The 23,312-nt window shown below is 39.1% G+C and overlaps 2 protein-coding genes across 3 annotated transcripts; one reads left to right on the forward strand and one right to left on the reverse strand.

The window, feature by feature from the left end:
- The first annotated feature begins 447 nt into the window (after window positions 1–447).
- lgals17 (galectin 17) lies at window positions 448–11,697 on the forward strand. 2 transcript variants are annotated; one of them, XM_051390934.1, is made up of 7 exons: window positions 449–603; window positions 1,540–1,583; window positions 3,286–3,651; window positions 3,801–3,891; window positions 4,935–5,113; window positions 6,992–7,045; window positions 7,162–11,697. In XM_051390934.1, exons 1-7 carry the CDS (start codon window positions 587–589, stop codon window positions 7,242–7,244), a joined length of 834 nt encoding a protein of 277 aa, XP_051246894.1. In that variant the 5' UTR covers window positions 449–586; the 3' UTR covers window positions 7,245–11,697. The 2 variants fall into 2 exon arrangements, with proteins under 2 accessions (XP_051246893.1, XP_051246894.1); XM_051390933.1 differs by lacking the exons at window positions 6,992–7,045; window positions 7,162–11,697 and adding an exon at window positions 6,336–6,975 and having other exon boundaries at window positions 448–603.
- On the reverse strand, window positions 11,698–23,116 carry vps52 (VPS52 subunit of GARP complex). The gene is made up of 20 exons (XM_051390723.1): window positions 23,002–23,116; window positions 21,752–21,833; window positions 21,461–21,513; window positions 21,085–21,160; window positions 20,896–20,963; window positions 20,106–20,281; window positions 19,867–20,017; window positions 19,124–19,224; window positions 18,426–18,558; window positions 18,157–18,214; window positions 17,907–18,040; window positions 17,506–17,661; window positions 16,648–16,766; window positions 15,884–16,007; window positions 15,624–15,719; window positions 15,382–15,489; window positions 15,225–15,290; window positions 14,481–14,592; window positions 13,332–13,450; window positions 11,698–13,019 (listed from the first exon to the last, which is right to left on the reverse strand). Exons 1-20 carry the CDS (start codon window positions 23,095–23,097, stop codon window positions 12,873–12,875), a joined length of 2,175 nt encoding a protein of 724 aa, XP_051246683.1. The 5' UTR covers window positions 23,098–23,116; the 3' UTR covers window positions 11,698–12,872.
- Between the last annotated feature and the right edge of the window lie 196 nt (window positions 23,117–23,312).

The following is a 23,312-nucleotide window of genomic DNA, read 5'->3' on the forward strand; positions in this document are numbered from 1 at the left end:
ATATAAATAAATATCCTGAAAACATAATGTAGCTTAAACATCACTGATTTCATATTAAAAATAAATGAGAAAATGTATTGAACGTGTCTTTATTAACTGATTTATGAGCAGAGTGATGCTTGTAAAAGCCCAACATTATTATTATGTCATATAACAGCATAAATTAAAAACCAACACTAATAAAAACAAATTAAACATTAACTAGACCAAAATAAAACTCAATACAACTTTGTTATTGTTTATTTTAAATATATATATATTTATATATAATATATGTATTAGTCTGACTAATGTTTAAAACATTTATTTAATATTAAATTAATGATGTTTCCAGTAAAAGACTAGTGTATCTTTAACTTAAGCTTAAATATATCTTTTATTAGTATCACTTGACATATTTCATTATCAGTCAGTAATAGATGCGCTTTTATTGTGGAATGTCCACCGGAAGTGTATCCAGGAGCAGGTTTGATAAGCTGCGTCTGCAGAGTAAACACACACACTCATTCACACACACTCACACACACTCTATGTGAGCGGAGGAGAGAGAAGAGGACTGAACTGGCTCTCCAAACAGAAAGACATCATGAAAACACAACACTGGTAAGAACTCTTTCAAACTAAAAGCTTCCTTCACTCTCAATGCAAATGCTTTTATTTTGAACTGTTGCACCTGCTGGCTCTGCAGGGTGATCACAGAGAGCGCAATGGACTCATCTGCAGAGGGGACAAGTCTTTTATTTAGTTCAGATCATTGACAGAATATGGTTCAGATTCAGTGAGTGAGAGAGAGACAGTGAGAGAGTGAGACAGTGAGAGAGTGAGACAGTGAGAGAGTGAGACTGTGAACCAGCTGCTGACCTGCAGGCGGTCACACTGCATGAGTTTCATTATTGAGGAAACCAACTAGAAACGAAACTCTACTCTCAGGCTGCTGCGGTGTAAGTTTCACACTGCCGACAATTAATATTCAAATGACATCAGAATAAAGCAAATAAACACAAATAAACACAAATAAACACAAATAAATACAAATACTGGTTTATTCTGTTCTGGTCTCTTATTGGCTCAGGACTCTGATTTTAAGCTCCCTCATTAACATACTTTAATATTCTGTTTTTAATAATAGACTCATACTCAAACTTGTTCTGTAGTAAGATAATTTCTGTGTATTTAACCAGAATATAATAATATAATGAATATAATGTGATTTTCAGTCAGTCAGAGATCGGCTGCGACCACACCCTGCATCATTAATTAAATACAAATGTAGATTCCAGTAATGTTTCATAGTGTTTCTGCATCATTGAGATCAAATAATGAATGTTTTTAATATAAAAATGATAAAATGTCTTTTCTATCGTCATTCAATCTTTATAACATCCTTTAAAACCTTCGTATGAGGAATAAAATGAGTTTCTTTCTGCTGCTGAGTCCTGATTGAACTTTAAAAACCTAATTTAAACAAGATATTAATATTAATAATGTTTGTTCTGATGCCTGTGTGACAGATTATATCGTATCTCTTCATTCTTTCAGGTTCTTCGTTCATCTACACTGTCTCCTGGTTGGCAGTTTAGTTGGTGAGTATCTGCTTTCATTAACACTGTCTGTGGTTTGAGTTTAAAACTGCTCCTGTTGGTTCAGAAATCACCTAAATACCTCTAAAAGGCAGCGGGTGTTTGTCGTTTGACTCATTTTATTAAGTTCTGACCATCCAAACGGTTAAATTTTGTAGATAAAATATGTATGAAAGAGATTAAACGTCATAAAAAACATCAGATTATGTTTTAAATTATTAATATTAAAGTCTGTTAATTAGCTGGTTATTATACTGATATCTACATATTACATCCAGTTAATGATTAATAACTTTCCTTATAACTGGATCTCGTTACTGAAACCAGGTAATACTCATAAAAGACTATATAATAAATAATTATTGATCGATTATTGATGATCGAGGCCGTGGTGGGCGGAGCAGTTATTAAAGATCTGTTTTCATGATAAATGAAAGTGCAACTTTACAACCGGTTTAATGGATCAGCAGCTCCAGAACCAGTTTGTGTAATTGCTGCAGTTATAGAACAATGTTGAGACACACACACACACACACACACACACACACACACACACACACACACACACTCGAGTCAGTCTTATGAAAGGCTTTTTTTATGAAGTGAATTAGGATTATACACATCTCAGGCTGTATTAGGACTTAATATTTAGTGAAATTAAATCAAAGTAATGTTTAGTTTTATATATTTAATGTAACAAATTCAACAACTTATCTTAAAAAAATTTGTTTTCCTTTTAAATTTTTTGCTGAACAATCAAATTAAACCCTAATACAATATACTATACTAACAGTCGTTGAGGGACTGGAGGTAAATACTTTAAACTGGTTATAAAACAGTCTGAAGCCTCTTCAGAAACAAACTGGATGTTTCTATAAAGACATTACTGCTTCTGTCCACCGGGGGCGCCACAATCAACACAAAGTTAAATAAATCTGAGGGGCTGTGAGATGAGGAAGGAAGAAATATTTGGTTGATTTGACATCTGTGGACCTTAAACAGTTAATAAAATGAAACCATGTGAGACATTTAGACGAGGAAAGACTCTCACTGCTTCGACCTTTAGAGTTTATGTGTATTTTATTAGTATTTTGAAGATTTTGATGCCATTTGGTTTCGTTAGAAATGAGATAAGTTGAACCTGATACTGACTGAAACCGGTTCTATGGCAATCGTCTTCAGTTAGAGACATAACCTTGGACCAACGCCACAGGTATCTGCATCGTTCAGATGTACAAAGAAAGTAAATATTACAAACAGGCACAGAATGAGAACAATGAATAACGTGTACGTATCAACAACAATTCACCTGGGTTTAATTATTTGTTTTCCTGTAGATACATTTCACATTTTTGCTGCTGAAACGTATAGAAATGATTCAGAAGATGAAGCCTATATATATCTACTGTATTGCATATGTTTCTTTATCTTTGGTTAAAGGTTAAGGAACTTATTCCAACATTTTGTGTTGATTCTGGCGCCCCCTGTGGACTCTATCTACTTCTATCCAGTCTTCTCTCTGATGGTCTTTGTTTAAAACTTTTTTTAAACTCTGTGTAGTATCTTTAATTAAATCAAAAGCACATGATTAGCCTCTGAAAGGGAGTGGAGAATAAATATAAAGTAGAATAAAGATTAAATATCTAAGAGGAACTGAGGCTGAACACAGGTCATCCTCTATTTCCTCCTTCCTCTCTTCTTCCAGACTCCTCTTCCCTGTCCTCCTCCCTCCGTCCCCAGTCCGTCACCAGCAGGGTGGGCAACCAGGCGGTCCTTCCCTGCAGCTGGAAGACCCGTCTGGGTAAGGAGGCTCCGTCCACCTGCCACATCCAGTGGGCGACCACGGAGGACACGGTGTTCGAGCTGCGGGGGGAGAGGAAGTGGCAGGCGGAGGCGTTCCAGGGCCGGATGGAGGTTCCTCAGGAGAAGCTCGGGTCTGGGGATTGCTCTCTGATCATCCACGACGTTCAGATCGGAGACACGGGGAGATACGAGAGCTTCATGGTGGTGGACGGAGTGAGGGACATGAAAACCAGGGTCTTCATTCAGAGCGTCAAGCTGTCTGTGTTCGGTTAGTTCTTCTTCTTTCTCTTCTACTGTCGTCTACTGTCTCATTTCTTCATCGTCATCGTCTCATTCTCTTTCACTTAATCTCCATAATCCCATTTTTATTTGCTGACGTCTTTGCTTTGTTTTGTTCTCGAATGTTTTTCCTCTCAGACCATAAAACCCGTCAGTCCCGACGTCCAGGTGGGGAGCTGGTTCTGGATCTGTACACCCTTCACTCTATGAGAGTGGTCTTCCAGGGCAGGTAAAGCTTCTTCCCGACAAACGAAACCCACTTTTTCACATCCGCTGCCCTTTTCTGACGTCTGAACTCTTCATCTCTTCCACCTCTTATTCATCTGGTATTTTGTCGTCTGTGCTGTTTGTACCACGCAGCCCGTATGATCTGACTGTTTGCATCTAACTAAAGCAGATTACAGGCTGCTGGTAAAGTTATGAGTCACCCTGTGAGGTCTGCTTACACAATGGAGGATAAATAGAAACACAACCATGTGGGGGTTTGGGGAAAAAAAGTCTCTTCTGTGTCAAAGAACTTTCCAAAGGTGGTCGATGTAATTGGCTCATATTTTAGTTTGAAGCTTACAGAACAAACTGCTCGTTTGAGAGCTGAATAAACATTTAATGAGTCACTTCAGGCGTTTATTAGACTGCGTCACACAGACGTCCTTTGTCTCATTGTTCCTTCTGTTGCAGTTAGTTTGTTTAACTTTTTGTTCTTGCTGAGCAGAAATGTAAATTACCAAAAAATGACAATCATAAAGAATAAACTGGTTTAATGTATTTACAGTGTTCATACTTTTGTTATTGCAGCAGCTCTTTACTTTTGATGTTACTTTACTCTTTACTGTATTTACACACAGTCTATACTTAAAGTCAGTGGTTCCTAACCCGGGGGTCGCATAGCCTTCTTGATTTTAAGGCGTGCTAGAAAACTTTAAAAATATATACAGTAGGCCGATATCTCAGCATTTGGTTCACTTCTGTGAAGAAATGTTATTATCTAATAGAACAATGTCCAAGAAAACACTGAATTTGTCAAAAAAAAAAAGCCTATTCTGTATGATTGTTAAAAATCATAAAAAATACATAATACAGACTTACAACTTACAATACAGAATTGTATTAAAAGTTCACCTAACAGGAAATACTCAGCTCAGTATTAATCCAAATCACCTTGGGATAATTGTACAGTTTTTAATCCAGAATGAAATAGAGATGAATAAATGATAGATTCCCTTCAGGGAGCAACTGCTTTACATCTAACAGTCTCTGAACTTTGCTTCACAGGAACAGCTCGGAGTGGTCAGACGTGTGGATGAGGGGCGACAAGGACACCGAGCGTCTGCAGAAAGACCTGGTTGAAGAGAAGCTGACGATAAAGCAGCTGAAGAGCTCAGACGACGGGTTGTACAAAGTCCTGGATGAGCACGGGCTCGCCGTCAGCACCGTGCAGCTCTACGTGGAAGGTGAGAGCCCTGCGGGGGCTTTAGTCCAGCTTTAGGCCAATTGTTTCTGAGTGAAAGTAGCTAGCACTCGCTCGAAAGTCGCTAAAGATAGATAGTTCCTCAATAGTAACGCCGTTTCTGTCGCCCCCTGGTGGCTGGTTGCAGTATAGGTTATAAACCCCGCCTCCTCCATGTTAGCAGACGGGACAAACTTAAACAAAAGTACACGTCAAATACATTTTTCTGTCGTTCTCATCACGCTGTGATTTGTTGGTTTCACGTCATGAAAACGGGGCGTATGGGCGGGACCTCGATACCGCGCAATCAACCCCCCGATCACTACTGCTCAACAAGATGACAGCCGCTTTATCCGGGTTATCGTCTCTGCTCAACCCCGCCGACGACGGCCTGCGAGCGCAGAACAAGAGGAGAGGAAGAGACTCCGGCGCAGCATCGGATTGAAGTACAATATAATAAATATTTCTTGTATTTTTCCTGATGGTCTGAATAAGTCGCTGAATCTATCCCGGAAGTCGCAACCCTTATAAATTGTTGCTGTGACTCGGCAGAGAGACTCGGACCCGGAGAATCGTAACCGACCTGTGTGATGTCATCGAGGAGGAGGTGCCAGGATGAACAAACTAAACAAACAATGGCGCCCCGAAGCGGTGTGTATGATCCTGGCTGTCTTGTGTTTGGAGGAGCGACTGGAATGACACTGCATCTCTCTGGGTTGGATTCAATGTGAGGTTTCTGGTTTTAATAAAAGAAACCACTGAGACACAGAACGGGCTCATCATTAAATATAACGCCAAAAAGTTAAATGTTAATTTAAAAAATAAGGAAATTTGATGATCATTTATTGTTTTCTACTGTAAGTTTTATTATAATTTAAATTCAAATTGAATTAATAGAGTAAAATGTATCATAATCAAACACGTTTGAAGTCTATAATTATTCGGGTGGCACCTCGAGCCTCCGTACAAACACGTCGTCAGCAGCTTTGAAAGCATTTTATCTCCAAATTCAAGGTTCAGTTGTTCGGCATTGAGACTGATGAAGCGCTGATCCTCCCCGGAGATCTAAGTGTCAGTGAACAGGGATTCAAATCCCTTCAACCGGGAAATATTTAGTTAAACGATTTAACTAAACTGGACTTTGAGTTCCCGCTTCTTTAACTGGTTTTTGTGCCACGTCTGCTCTCTGCTGTCTCTGCCACACTTGAACTCTCCTTTCATTTCAGATCCTGCCACCCCCTCCTGCCCTGCAGTAACCTCCATCACCTGCTCCTCCCCCAACCCACCTGCTCCTCCCCCAACCCACCTGCACACCTGCTCCCACTTCTTCATTAACCCTTGCAGTATATTTTACCACCATCGTCTTACACTGATTCTCAACCTGTTTCCTTCAGGAAGCCGTTTTCTGTCACAGAGTCAACTGACTATAATATATATAATATTCAGTAATAATGACAATAACAGAAGAGAACAACAAACAGTGAACGCAATAACTACTTGTCAGACATTCTGTGTTTTTTCTTCTCTGACGCTCCCGTTGTTCTATCAGCTCTTTGGTTTTAACTGCAAACTTAGCTAAAATCAAGAAGGCCTTTCGACCTCCCTTTAAACCACTGGTCTAATGTGCTTGATATTTATCAGTCCAGCCTTGTCCCCCTCCCTCCCTGCCTGCCTCCCTCCCTGCCTGCCTTTTGGACTTCTACCTCCCTTTCGTCTGCTCCCCAGCTGTATAAGTTGTCCTCTTTCTCCTGAATCTGCCTGGTATCGATCCTCCACTCTTAAAACATTTAACAGTTTGTCTTCACATCTTTCCTCGAGCAGTCTTTAAATGTTGAATTATGATTTGCAGCAGTACCTGATGCGACTGTTTGTTGCTTTACAGAAGAGTCCACAGCTCTCAAAGTCGACCAGATTCTGGATAGACAAGCACTAACAGGTGAGATTAACATGTAGAACCAGAGCTGAAGAAGATCCAGCTGAAGGGAAAGAAAGTGTAAAGATACCATTGACCTGGAATAACCCTCAGTCTCTGTCTGTGTGATGTGTTTCCAGATGACGCTGCCAGAAGCAGCTGTTCGGCTCTCCTCCTCTTGTCTGTTCTTGTCACGAGTTTCCAAATTCTTCGTCTCGTCTGAGAATCTTTCCTCCTCACAGATATCTGCTCACAGATATCGACCCTGCAAACTATAACCACACATAATGGAGATGTTCTCTGCTGTGTCGTCATCGTGTAGCCTGAATAACATTTCAGATAAGCCAGGAGAGCCGTGTGCCGGATCACGTTGAGTTACAGAGCGTGAGGTCTGATTGGAGGAAATGTTTGGTCGAAATGTCTTCAGCTTTAGAGTTAGGTGAGTTTGTACAAGTAGAGCAGGTTTCTGACACAATATCTAATATATAATATAAACTCCAGCAGCACTTTTAGTATAAAGAACAACTTTATTTACCGTATATACACGGTGCATATTTCTCAGGGTGGGAAGCTGTCGTACCGCTGCGTGGTTGCAAGTCATACAAAATCTGACAAACTGGGATGTCACTGCTTCCCGATTGATCAGCATCTGAAAACATCGGGAGGGACATCGGACATCTTGATAGGTGAAGCAACATCCAGCCGCTTCCTGGCGAACATTCGTAGCGTTACAGGATATGACGGAAAAGTATATTTGCTGAAACTTTCACTTTATCCTGACAGAAATACATGAGACAGACAATCTGTTAAAATATCAGGATCCTCTGGCTTGTACTTGCGCTCCTTGACGGCATTTACAAGGGTCCACCGGGCCCGAACGCAAACAACCAATCCGAGCTGAAAGAGCCAGAAAGAGGCTTTCTATCTTTCTCTGCTCTGATTGGTTGTTTTTGTTCGGGCCTAGTGGATTCTTATAGATGCCGTTAGGAGCACCAGGAAGAGCCAGAGGGACCAGATCCGTTCACAGATTATCTGTCTCATGTTCTGTCAGGATGAAGTGAAAGTTTCAGCAAATAAAAGTAAAAGTTATTTATATAAACGTAACCTGCTGCAGCTTTAACCAGAACGTTCCTACAGTCAGCCATATTGCAAAGTGAAGCAACATATTTGACGAGCTGTTAGCATCCAGCCGCTTCCTGGCTAACATTACCGTTCGATAGCGTTACAGGAGACGGCAGAAAAGTAAATTAATTCTAGAAAATCTGCACATTTATTTTGAGCCTGGAAGTAAAATAGTCGATGTTCTTTGCAGCTGACAGAAAACTTAAAGAACATCGACCTGAAACACGCTGGACGGAACTTTAATCCCGTTGCGACCTCAGAGATGTTTTCCAGTTGGCGTTAAGTCAGTAACATCATGTGACATCATGTTCACTGGAACCCATATTCCTGTTTAATGTTAATAATACACGAAATAACTAAAATGCTTTGAACTCATTGTGTTGTATTAACATTACACAGAAATATTGGTTCCAGTGAGTTAATGTCACATATTGTTACTGACTTAAAGCTGCAGTATTTACTTTTATACAAATATTTCCTGACAGAAATACACGAGACAGACAATCTGTTAAAATATCAGGATCCTCTGGCTCGTACTTGCGCTCCTTGACGGCATTTACAAGGGTCCACCGGGCCCGAACGCAAACAACCAATTCGAGCTGGAAGAGCCAGAAAGAGGCTTTCTATCTTTCTCTGCTCTGATTGGTTGTTTTTGTTCGGGCCTGGTGGATTCTTATAGATGCCGTTAGGAGCACCAGGAAGAGCCAGAGGGACCAGATCCGTTCACAGATTATCTGTCTCATGTTCTGTCAGGATGAAGTGAAAGTTTCAGCAAATAAAAGTAAAAGTTATTTATATAAACGTAACCTGCTGCAGCTTTAACCAGAACGTTCCTACAGTCAGCCATATTGCAAAGTGAAGCTGTTAGCATCCAGCCGCTTCCTGGCTAACATTGCCGTTCGATAGCGTTACAGGATACGGCAGAAAAGTAAATTAATTCTAAAATATCTGCACATTTATTTTGAGCCTGGAAGTAAAATAGTCGATGTTCTTTGCAGCCAACAGAAAACTTAAAGAACATCGACCTGAAACACGCTGGACAGAACTTTAATCCCGTTGCGACCTCAGAGATGTTTTCCGGTTGGCGTTAAGTCAGTAACATCATGTGACATCATGCTCACTGGAACCCATATTCCTGTTTAATGTTAATAATACACGAAATAACTAAAATGCTTTGAACTCATTGTGTTGTATTAACATTACACAGAAATATTGGTTCCAGTGAGTTAATGTCACATATTGTTACTGACTTAAAGCTGCAGTATTTACTTTTATACAAATATTTCCTGACAGAAATACACGAGACAGATAATCTGTTAAAATATCAGGATCCTCTGGCTCGTACTTGCGCTCCTTGACGGTATTTACAAGGGTCCACCGGGCCCAAACGCAAATAACCAATCCGAGCTGAGAGATTCAAAAAGAGGCTTTGGGTTGGTGGAGTGATGATAGATTGTTTAGAGTTTCATTCACAGGGTATCAAAGCATCTGTATTTGACTCCCTGAGAATGAGACTCAGCAATCACTCATCATCAAACCTCCAAGCAAAGCGTCTTTCTATCTTTCTCTGCTCTGATTGGTTGTTTTTGTTCGGGCCCGGTGGATTCTTATAGATGCCGTTAGGAGCACCAGGAAGAGCCAGAGGGACCAGATCCGTTCACAAATGATCTGTCTCATGTTCTGTCAGGATGAAGGAAAAGTTTCAGCAAATAAATGTAAAAGTTATTTATATAAAAGTTACCTGCTGCAGCTTTAACCAGAACGTTTCTACAGTCGGGTGACAAGACAATACGATAATGTTACATTAAAAGCTTTATTACATCCAGTTTTACTGTCAGGCTTAAATAAACGTGTCCAAGATGTTTCAGAATTAATTTACAGCTTTCACATCGTATCGTGTAACGATATCAAACAGTAATGTTTACACCCGTGTATGACACGTATCACGATACAGTTACAATTAAATATATTTCAATTTAAGAATAATACAATTTTAGAAATATTTGTAGTATGAAGAACACACCATCATCTGCATAACACCTAACATCATAACCTTTGAGGGTTTAACCACAATGTGCTTTTTAAATCTGACACAATATCACACAACAACATCAACATCTAATGGATCTGTTGTTTTATTTGAAATATGGCCTCGATGTCCCGGCAGATCCGTTGGGAAACTGTGAAATTATGATTTTGTCAGATTTTTTCTGTTTACACGACTCACAACCTGAAACACGGCAAATAGAAAATGTCGGACGTGTGAATACATTGAACTGTCAGACGATGCGTCGGGGCGTCAAACAACACAAATAACATTTAAATTATAAAATAAGAAAATTTCTAAATGTTATTTGTAACGTGTGTTATGACCCCGATAACTCAGTCTGTGTATAAAGTTGTTCTTTACAAGTGTTGCTGGAGTTACAACCTCCTGAGACGTAGATCAGCACATTAATAAAACTATTTCCAATGAATATGAAGCTGGAGTCGTTAGCCTAACTTAGCACTGGCAGACTGGAAGCAGAGGGAAACAGTTACACCGGCTCTGTCTGATGTTCAGCCATTTAATTAACATTTATAACATATTATGGCCCATATTTAATCATACCAGTATTTTTATTTAGGATGGATTTGTAATAAATAAGAAAACATAAGAGTTGGAGAGTGTGGAGACGTCAAAGCTTAAAAATGGGAACAAATTGTGTTTTTTTAATCTGATATTTGAAAGAAAAAGACAATAACAACACAACAACTTGCCAGCATGTAAATTGTGAGTGTGGACAGTGACTGAAGTGTGTTTTTATGGAAATTAAAGTCAGAAACTGTAGTTTTCATCAAGTTTTGCACAAAATTGAAATACTTTAGACACAATTCAGTGACCTCATTTTATATATATTGTTTATTTACTGACTTTTATTCAACACACAAATTCTAAAAATGAATATGAAATAATTATTCTTCAATAATTCAAATGATACATAAACATGAGAAGAATACACCCAATGTGACATAGTGGATTAACAATAATTGTATTTACTTTACAAATGTACCTAAAATACAATAAAGTAAAGAAAAAGTAAGAATATGGACAAAAGAGCTGATTAAAAGTTCTGGTTGTATTAATATAATGTTATTTACTCCGTGATAAACACATTGTTTTCCGTCTCTCCAACATCATTGTCTTTGATATCAAAAGCTGAATATTAATTAAATTTAATGATAGCTGGTTTGGATTGTTAACTGTGTAAATATAAAGCTTCAGGTTTATATAGGTCTACGCTTACTTTCCATTCTAACCAAAGTAGTATTTTCACATATTTTAACCCATTAAAAACAAATAACATTCAAATAATTCTGGTATATTTCATGTTCATACAAATCAATCTGATCAATATATTGTGTGGTTATCGGGCTTTTGCTGTGCTGTGATCTTCTGTAGCAATCAGTATTTAATTCATTTTGTTTATTGTTTATCTGTGTAATGTAAAGTTTGGTTTCTATTTACACCTGAAATAAAATAAAGACATAAAAATAAAAGAAAGCAAACACAATCATGTTGTATTACCTTTATTGTGAAACTCTACAGACAGTTATAAGTTCACAACACGATGAACTGATGAATCAAAGAGAGAAAGGCACAAAGCAACTTTAAGAGTGAGAGAGTGAATCTTTAAAGAGTCAGTCTGGAGATATTCTGCATTTATACTCATCAAACAGAACAAACAGAACATTTCCTGTTTGTTTGATAAAAACCTTTTTAAACATGAATTTAAATATATCTGAGATGAGTTTTTTAAGGTTTACGTGTTCAGTAGGAACCAGTGGGTTTGGGGCCGAGAGCCACAGACAGGAAGTGAAAGTATTGACGACATATTGATGGTTTCAGTGTTGGTTTCGTGCGACAGGTGATGAAGAATAAACATACAGAATATCTTCAGCTTCATCCTTTAATGGTCAGTCTCACCTTCAAGTAATGAGTTCACAAGAGCTTCTCTCCCATGAACATCAAATTAAATTAAAACAAACAACATAAACAAATTCTCATCAGAACTTTTGTCCCATAAACAGTTTTTTTAAACTTCTGTATATTTTCATCATGAAATGAATGAATGAACATTTTACACTTCTGTTTTTATTTGTTTTAAAAGTTATAATCCTTCAGAATCACTGTTTATGTTTTCTCTCTTTCTCTGTGGTAGTTTTCATTGTCTGGTGGCGGGTTCTGACACTCCTGGTCCTGGATTCATGATGCCTTCACACAAGAGACTGACAGGAATGTTTTAATCCGGTTTTATTGTTTTTTATTTGATCCCTAACGAAGCTGCAACCTCCGTCGCTGCAGTTCCTCTATCGGCCACTAGAGGCTGCAGCAGTGAGTCTCCATAAAGCTCCATAATACTTTACTTTTAGTGTCTAGAGTTAAAATCCACCTACTTTTTTCAGCTGCACAATAAACAGAAATCTGAAGGGTTATAACGGATTATTTAAGTGAATCTGTGTTACAGGTGAGGGCTGTTAGCGTTAAACGTCTGCTGATGTTTTAATGCAAAGTGACAAATAAAAGGACTTCGTATCCATCGAGGACATCGGCTCACGTCTCCGTGTCGAACCTTTCCGATCTGTTCTTCTGGAGGGAAAACGGACTTGTGTTCTTCAGCTGAGAGGGACGAAGACCTCCAGACCTTTCGGGTGTGTTCACCCTCCGGTTTCAAGAACAAGCGGCCGGTTAGAAGTTGGGTTTGTGCTTCTTCACCTCCACCATGAGGTGGTGCAGGTTGATGAGCTCGGAGCGGACGGCCAGGCTGCGGAACGTCGGCTGGTTCAGGATCTTGTGGAAGCCGTGGTAGTACTGGATCAGCTGGGTCAGAGCGCCCTGCGGCAGGAAGAGGAAGAGGTTATGACTTTTACATCACTTCCTCACACTCACACACAGGAATGACCCAGAATATATAACAACATCATTTTAAATTTTCTTTAAACTCAAAAAATGATGAATGAAAGCCGTGAAAGTAAACACAGCGACGTGGTGCAGTGCGTTAGTGGAGAGGTCTGGTTCTGTATATTGGTTCATCTCAACCTCTCTACAGCGACGGGCCACCATGGGGGGGTCGTTTAGTAGTAACTGAGTAACAAGTGATGAGTAATAGATTACTGTTTTAGACTGAGGACGTTGCTGCCGTCTCACCTGTATGATGCTCGTTCCATTTTTGAAGTTGGTGAAGGACCTCATGACGTCCTGACTCATCGACTCAACCGACTGTTTCCACGTGCTGGAAAATCCCCGAACCAGTTGGGTGATACGGGCTGCGCACACACACACACACACACACACACACACACACACACACACACACACACACACACACACACACACACACACACACACACACACACACACACACACACACACACACACACACACGGTTAATTTAATGTTTTCTGGGATAAGAAAATCCCGGTACCGGCAAAATAAAAATATCCAAATAAAATCTATCTATATATTCCTATAATACAGTAAAATAATAATAATGATAATAATAAAGAACAGGAATCAAACATGAGGAACCACCAATATTCATCAATAACAATGTACAGAATAAGCAATAAACACTATAACACTAACTATATTACAAACTAAAATACGTCACATTTGTACAACATTCATTTTTTATAATAAAAGCTTCAGTGAGTTTGAATCCTTCAGGAAAAACTGTAAAAAAAAATAAACAATAAAATACTGAAAATGATCTTTTACAGTGTGAAGAAACTCTGAGACCCCAAACTTCTATTAGTAGCCTTTAAGAACAAAAAGCCATCCTTTCAAATTAAAAGTCTTCATGGTAAAAGTTTTTTAGATTTTGGAATATTTTAAAAACAAAATCACTGTGAAGTTTCCTGTTATGAACTATATTGGACTATATTTTGTCAAATGTCAGTTAGAAAATAGTGAAAAGTATTTGAATGCTGTGACTTCCTCTCCCCGTGTAAGGAGGGCGCGAGAGAAAAGGATGTGGGGAAGCTGATGTGGTAAAATGTGCAGAAATTGTGGCGTCTCGAGACTTTTGGAGGAAAACAAAACTGCTCATTACTCAGTAAAACAGAACTAAAGCCTGAGCTCAAAGTCCGACCGCTGGGCGTGGAGCCACACAGGAAACAGAGTGCAGTCTGTTCTCACCATCAGCGCCAGTGAAAAGGTCATTAAGAGACTCTGGCTCTAGTTTCATAACACACACAAATATAAAGTCCTTATTATTATATCTTAAACATAAAGCTGTAAATAAAATGAACATTTAAAAAGATTCAGGTGAGAAAGAGAAACTGAAACTCCTCTCACCTTCCTCATTCTTCAGCCGGTCCAGCTGCCCTTTCTCCATCAACGCCTCGGCCTCCTTCACGAAGGCGATCATCCCTCCGAAGGGCGGACACAGGATCTCCTCGATGAACTCCTAAAATAAAAACCAATCAAAGACAGTTGGGGTAAAAATACTGAACAATGTTCCCAGTGACTCTGTGATCCCGACCGACCGGCTCCTGATTGTTGTTGAACGGATATTTTAGATATTACAGTGCGCAGTTCAAGTACATTAAAGTACATATGCTCTGTATTACATCACAGGGACAGCCCTCCTGTAAAGTCCAGCTCTGACGTTTTAGGGGACGTAAAGAAAAGTAAGAAAAGGATCTTTAAAATGTAAAAACACTGACGAACGGATGAGATTTTCAACTTAAATCCAGATCTTTGTAATATTTAATTAGAAGAAAAGTTCATTTCAATTTAGAATTTTTAAACATTATATTTCTGCATTTAAATAAGAGGAAATATGTAGAAGAACTGCTAACATGCTACTTATAATAATAATAATATATATATATATATATATATATAATAATAATAATATATATATATATATATAATTACAAAACCTTCTACGCTGTTAAACTGTTTCTATTTTCACTTTTAATATTCCTGCAATTGTGTCAAAATAAAAGCTCTGAGCACAGAGGGTGAAGTAAAAGTTAAAGTAGTAAAAGTAGTGAGTGTAACACAGGTTTCCCATAATCCCTCTGTGGTGTTTACCTGCGTCCTGGCCAGAAGCAGCTGTTGGAAACCTTCCACCTCTTTACTGTCGTCTGCTGCCCTCTCCTGGACAAACAGGAGCACAGAATAAAGCTCGATGAGAGGGGAACGTGTGAGTAACAGTGTCGGTTTAATGGCGGTGAAACAAACTGCTCACCATGAGGACGCTGAGCATCATGTCGTAGTTGTTGATGAGGAAGATGAGCTGATCTCTTCTGGAGGGAAACTCCGCCGCCATCCTCAGCACAAAGTTCTCCACCTCGATCTGGAGGACAAATAAACGCTTTTATCATTTATGCCTGCACATTATTTCCAATTTTTTTATATATTTAACTGACTTTGCTACCAAAATGTGTGTGTGTGTGTGTGTGTGTGTGTGTGTGTGTGTGTGTGTGTTACCAGCAGCTGTCCCAGCAGGTTGTTGGTTCTCTCGTTGGGAAACGTCTGGTTGATGCTGACGATAGCCGACGAGAACTCAGCGTACCGACGAGTGATCTGAAATCAGTAAAAAACACACAGTGAGACGGCAGGGAGTGTGTGTGTGTGTGTGTGAGTGAGAGTGAGAGAGAGAGTGTGAGTGAGTGTGTGTGTGTGTCTGTCTGTCTGTGTCTGTCTCTGTCTGTGTGTGTGTGTGTGAGTGAGAGTGTGTGTGGACCTACGTAGTGTGGTCTGGTATCCAGTACTCCCAGTTTCTGAGGGTCTGTGTTTCTGATGCTGTGGATGTTCATCTCCAGGATCATCTCAAACCTCGGCCACAGCAGCTCCAGCACCGCCTCCCAGTACCTGCACACACACACACACACACACACACACACACACACACACACACACACACACACACACACATTAATATCTTCACCAGCTTTAAATTGTCACAACAGTTGAGTTTCCAGCGATACGCAGCAGCTTTAAATAATAAGTGTCGGGCTAAAACACAGTTAAACATTTTCCAGGACAACAAAGATTATTTCCAGGATATTTGATCAATTTCCAGGTGTTTCCATGAGTGGAAAATTAGACTCTACGACGCCTGGAAACCCTGAATGTGCCGCATGACTTTAAAGACCAAAACAGATTCACTATAATGGATCAATCCCATAAATATACAGGTTCCATTAACACTGTAATTATACTGAATATTGTTCTAGTCTTTCATTAGTATTAATGGATCCAGTTCTCAGCATTGTTAATATTTATTCATTATACTGAAGTTTTTATCTCTTCTTTTACACAATAGTTGAAACGGATTACATCGAACATTGTAAATAACACAAACTAACAAAATGAAGTCACTTAAAGTTACAAAAGCTACTTGATTAAACGTGTTTTTAACCTTAAAGAATGTAGTTTGTTTTACTTAAAATGTTTGATGTTAAATGAAGTTATATTAATATTATAATATTTATATTAAAGGGACTCTGACTTGTCGAGGGCGGGGATGGTCCTCTTGGCGGTGATGGCTCTGAACCGGAGGATGATGTGGATGCAGAGGAAGACGGCGATGCTGTCGTAGCAGTCGGACACGTACGTGGACATACTCTTCTGCAGAGACGGAGCAGAGACAGGACAGCAGATTAACTCAGTATACAGTAGATTAACTCAGTATATAGTAGATTACTTCAGTATACAGCAGATTACTTCAGTATACAGCAGATTACCTCCAGTATCTAAAACATTACTGGTATTATTGTCTGTCGTCAGTCACTGCAAGAGTATCTGTGTCTCAGCCTAACTGTATTTTGTAGTCTATCTAATCTTGTAGATAGATAGATAGATAGATAGATAGATAGATAGATAGATAGATAGATAGATAGATACTTTATTTATCCCGAGGGAAATTCAAGTATCCAGTAGCATACAAAATACAAAACATACATTAAACATACATAAGACTAAAATTAAAATCCCTAACCTTAAGAATAGAATTAAAACTAAAATAGAAGATAAAATATAAAGTATTATATATATATAGATATTTATATATAATATATAAAATTAACTGTAGCTACAATAAACGTACACACGTTCCTGCAAATATTTCAAAATAAAAGCGTCATTGTATTAAGGAATACAGAGATTCTGTCAGCTGAACTGCTTTGAGGGCTTTCATTTGAGATGCAGGAAGTGTTGGGTTTGTATCAACAGCATAAGGAAACAGTATCATATGTTCTACAGACTCTATATTAAAACTATATGAATAAACGTGGTTTGAGTGGAGGCTCAGGGCGCAAACCTGCCGCCTTTAAAGACACAGAGAAAGAGAAGCTGCGTTGTTTCCTACCAGGAACATGCTCAGAGTTTTTCCCATGATGCTGTTGAAGAGGTCGAGGGCGGAGTTTCCCGCCACCATGAAGAAGTCGGAGAGGAAGAGGTACTCCCTGCAGCCGTTGTCCAGCAGAGCGTAGTGCTGACTGCGAAACAACATCTCATACGGATACTGGAGGACAAACGGAGATAAACATTTATTCTATTATATATTATTTATTATACTGTTGGGATTATATTTTACTCTAAATGGAAGAAGACTGAAACTAGAGACCGAGACCAGAAACTCATTTCTCCATAAGAGTCAATACTATCAGAGTGGAGCTCCCCCTGCTGGCCACTAGGAAGAATGCAGGTTTCTCTCTCTGTCTCTCTCTCTCTCTGTCTCACTCTCTGTCTCTCTCTCAGCTGTCTCACCCTGCTGTCTCCCCTCTGAGCGGTGTGTGGGACCAGGATCGGACCCTCCAGCTCTGCAGGACTCAGGATGGTCCCCCTCTGGCCCAGAGTGAAGATGGTGTTCCTGCTCTTCAGAGACGGTTTGGAGAAGAAACCTGCAGCAGGAAGTCAAGGAGCATTAAAAGTGACACACACACACACACACACACACACACACACACACACACACACACACACACACACACACACACACACACAGGTTAAAGGATATCTTTCTTGGCTGTGTCTTCGACTCCCATCAGGTCGTCTTTGTCTGCAACCTCCTCGTACTGCAGGACACACAGATATCAGATTATTTCTTTGAGATAGAAATGAAGCGCTCCTATAACACAATATAGTTTATTTCAGTTTCTTTCAACTGTTTTCTGATATCTGTTTATTTGAGGAAACAAAGAAGATAAAAGTACATAAACTGTAAGTTAATATAAAGCTCTAGACTGCTGAATCTTATTGTGAAAGGACCTGCGTGGAGCCACTGACCTGCACTTTGAGCAACCTGCCGCTGTACGACTTGAAGTAGCTGTAGTAGATTTTGCTCATCGTGTCCACGTACTCGTCTCTGATCTCCTTGGCGACCGTTCTCTCGTTGGCCAAAAGGAACTGATAGAAAAATCTACAGCGGGACGAAAAAGACAAAAGGACGCACCGGCGGTTCGTTTCCAGTCAGACGAGTTTTAAATGTGTTTTTATACCTCGACAACTTATTTTAGAACAACACTAATGTGACAACAGAGACACTAAACATATGAGAAATAATGTGGAAGACTAAAAAGGCAAATAAAAGTGTGTCAGTCAATAAAGAGCTTCAATAAAAACGTATCTTGCTCTATTGATCTAAGATCTCTTTAAAGCCGCCAGACTCCATTGATTTTACCTCACAGGATACAGGAGTTGCTGGTTAAAATAAAATTAATTAATAAAATTCTCTTAGTCTGGTCCTAATACTCTGTCGTATAAACACGTTAGTTTGGATCTGAATTAATGTTATTTTCTGCAGATCGAAGCAGCGACAGACCAGAAAACTCCCGTAATCTGTGAGGTAAAAGTACTGTTTCTATCAATGGAGTCAGGTGGCTTTGAAGGGAGCGATATAAGGCCTCATCCTCCCGTTGTAAAGGCTGTCGGACAGCAACGTAAAACCACTGTAATGAACGTTATCCCTTCAGTAACCGACTCACCTGTACTTCAGCAAGGTGTTCTGGGGGATCTGGTAGTTGGTCATCGGCTTCCTGAAGGAGTAAATCTTCTGAAGGATAAACTCTCGGATCTTTGACACCGCCTGAAGTCAGATATTAATATTAATATAGTTTCATATCAATCTTCATCTGAGAAAATAAATCAAGTCCATTTTCAAGCTAAAAGACAAACATTTTCCAAAGAAATCACCAAAATAAAATATAAATGTTTGTTTCCATTCACAGAACATGTGTTCATTGGTTGATGGAGCTGATTCTCTTTTAAACTACGGTCACTAAAAGAGCTCCAGTCAAAGCTCCAACGATGGAAATCAGACGTTTCAGTGAGGAAGGTTACAGTCTCCTCATCGCTCCGCACAGATCTGATACTGAGCCACGTTTCAGGACACAATCTGATGCATTTTCTCACATTTTCTTTTTATCGACTCAGCCAAGAGTCAAAATGTTTCAAGTCGATGTTTTTAAAGAACAAAATTCTCACAAAAGTGTAATATATTTAATATTTATGAGTTCTGAACTGTTGGTTGTTCTGACTGAGGCACTTTGGGCTGCAGGAGGACTGTAACGGGACTTTACAGGACAAACAATTGAACTGATAATAATCGTTAATAAATGTGTAAAACGAAGAACTCTCTCTCTCTCTATGTCTCTCTCTCCTCTCTGTCTCTCTCTCTCTCTCTGTCTCTCTCTATGTCTCACTCTCTATGTCTCACTCTCTGTCTCACCTTGAGTTTGAGGCGGTCGACGATGTCCTGGATATCGGAGCAGGCCAGCGTCTCTCTGAAGCTCAGCTCTTTGGCGAAGTTGATCTTGTTGTTGAGCTCGTGGAGCTGCTCCAGGAAGTCCTGCTCCGTCACCGGGCTGTCCATGATGGTGCTGCGACACCACGGAGACAAACGTCAGACACAAACGGTATCACACTCTGTCTCTCACACTCTGTCTCTCTCTCTGTCCATTCACTTACGAGATCATGGCTCCGGGCACCACCAGCTCGTCCACCAGCTGGCTGAGGTGGCTGCGTACCGCCTGCCTGTTCTTCAGCCGTACGTTCATGCTGACCGACTGCTGCTGCAGAGTCTGGATCTCGCTGCTGATGGAGGACAGGTCGCTCTGGAAGCCGCTCAGCATGCCCTCCATCCGCTGAGAGAATGACAGACAGACAGACAGACAGACAGACAGACAGAGAGTGAAGGTTAATGTTTGTGCCTTCGATGGTTGAAGTTCTACTTTATCTCACTGGGAGGATGCAGCTCTTTTTGTCCTGAAAGAGGCAGTTAAAACAACTACAGAGCCAATATTACGAGAGCAAAGCGTCAGTGAGAAGAGAAATTGCCCATTAAGTCTGAATGATTGTTAAAAAGTTCCTAAAAATATGAGAAAACTCATCTCTGATACTCAGAATTCATCCAAATCTCTGTTTTTACACAAACTTCCTGCAGTTATTGAGTCAGCTGTTCTCTACTGTTATTGTTATTACTGAATAATGTGAAATATACATAAAATATATCAGTTTACTCAGTGATAGAAAAGAGCTCATTTTAGAGAAAAGGTTGGACGAACTGGGTCGGGGACATATTGTAGACCGGCGGTTGCCAACTGCCAACGTCTCGTCTACTTTAAGAACGAGTAAAGAGTTCAGGCAGCGAGTTCATCTGTGATCTGAATGTTCTCGGACGTCCACACTTGTGCTGACTCACTGTCTGACCTCGTCACGCCGAGGATTGTGGGATCAGGGTGAAGGCGTCCCGTCTTACCTCCAGGATGGAGTCACAGGCGGTGATCTGGTTGTGCAGCAGAGCGATGTTCTGACTCTCCTTGATGTCTGACAGACGGACAGTCAGGAAGAACAACCACAGGAAAACTTCAACCTGCCAATAAACAACCAGGTAGTAAAGATCCAGTCCAACCTGAACAACAATGCAGTGTTACAACAGGAAGGATACAGTCTTTGATGGAGGCCTGTTCAATCCTCTGCAGCTCCGACTCCACCTGTTTGGAGTACTGACGGAGGTCAACGCCCTGAAACAGATGGAGGGAAGATTACTGATACACACAGAGTCCAACCAGAGGAATATATACCTAATATTGGCTCATAGTTGACTTATATTAATAACTGTATTTGGGCTCATGAACCCAAGAAAGAGGAGTGTGTTTCTGAAGGACAGTGTCTGAGATTTAGTGCCATCTAGTGGTGAAGTTGCAGACTGCAACCAGCTGAAGGGTGCAGGAGGAACTGGCCACTGGCGGTAATATTCCCCCGTTGTATCCTGACCTCCGGCCGGAGAAGGGTCAAACATTAGGGTGGCGATATATTCTCACCGTTTTGAGCGCCTCCTTCACGAGGTCGTCCTCCAGATTGGCCTGGATGTGAACTGCAGGAGACAGACAGAGGGACATTAAACCTGTAGTTTCCTCCGTACAGGAGCTTTTATAGGATCCAGATACGACTTTAAAAATACATTAAAATGTTCAAATGTTGATAAAACCTCGCAGTATATTCCTGTATTAAAGATTAAACGCTCACAGACAAACATACAGTTTAAACACGATGACTACGGCTCATTTAATCTGAACTGATCACTATATTATTGATGATGAAGGTTGTCTCACTGTCCACTTCATCCAGGATGAACTCGTCAGTGGTGAGGTCCAGTTCTCCCAGGTTGAGGTTGGGGATCTCTCCTTCAGTGTTCTAGGAAAACGTCACACACAGATATTATTTCTATTTGTCTCAGTGTTTATGTTCAACACGAGTTACCATTCATTCATCAGTTATTGAGTTAGTCAATAAAATGTCAATCACAGAGAACATTTTCTTTTTATGACTGTGATCAATAATTATTATTATTATTATTATTATTATGGTTTTATTTCTTAGTGAAGCACTTTGTAACATTGGTAAAAAAAAAAAAAAAAGCATTATACAAATGTTATTATAATTATTATTATTTATTATAACCATTATTATCATAGTTGTTATTATTATTATTGTTATTGTAGTATTATATTATTATTATCATTATAATTATTATTATTATCATCATCATAGTTGTTGTAATGATTGTTATTATTTATTTATTATTATTATTATTATTACTTATTATTATTATTATTTATTATAACCATTATTTCATAGTTGTTATTATTATTATTATAATAATTTTATTATATTTTTATTATTATCATCATAGTTGTTATTATAATAATTATAATAAATATTATTATTATTATTATTTTATTATTGTTGTTGTTATTATTTATTATTGTTGTTGTTATTTTTATAATTATTTATTATTACCATCATAGTTGTTGTAATGATTGTTATTATTATTATATTACTATCATTACAATTATTATTATTATTTATTATAATCATTATTATCATTTATTCTCCTGTACAGCACTTTGGTTGTTTTTAAAGTACTTAACAAATAAAGTTGGATTGGATAGTTGTTATTATTATTATTGTTATTATTGTTATTGTTGTTGTTGTTATTATTGTTGTTGTTATTTATTATTAAACAGTTTAAACTGTGACGTGTTGTCACGTGACGCGTTCAGGCGCTTTACGGTGTTTCGATGCTAACAGCTACATTAGCTTCAAGCTACATAAATAAACCTTTGTTAAAATCAACAACTCGATAAAAATATAAAATATAAACATATTTACATATAATAATAATAATAACAATAATAATAATAACAATAATATGTATTCTTTAGAACAGCTGTTACTGTGCGCAGCCGCAGACGGTCGCAGCCTCCGGTTGGGAATGCTAACCGGAAGCAGCGGTCCGACGGTGAATATTGTCGTTGTATTTGAACAACAGCTGATTAAAACAGAAGGAACCAAACTTCACCTCGTCCTGTAAATACGCCATCGCGATGTCTGTCGCGTTCCCAGCTGTGTTTACATCGACAGCAGCTCCCACCGCGGCCGCAGCTCCGTCCGCCATCACGGTCACTTTACCATCCCGTTAGAAACAAAACTACAAATGTAAAGTTCCGCCTCGTCGACCTTAAAACAAAAAGGCGTCTTTACGTTTGTTAAGATAAAATATGAACACGATTATAAACAGCGTGAGAAGAATAAGCTATATAATAATAATAATAATAATAATAATAATAATAATAATAATAATAAATAATATAATAGCTTCAGATTCACTTT

This window comes from Dicentrarchus labrax, unplaced genomic scaffold (assembly GCF_905237075.1).
Source record: "Dicentrarchus labrax unplaced genomic scaffold, dlabrax2021, whole genome shotgun sequence".
Lineage (NCBI taxonomy): Eukaryota > Metazoa > Chordata > Actinopteri > Moronidae > Dicentrarchus > Dicentrarchus labrax.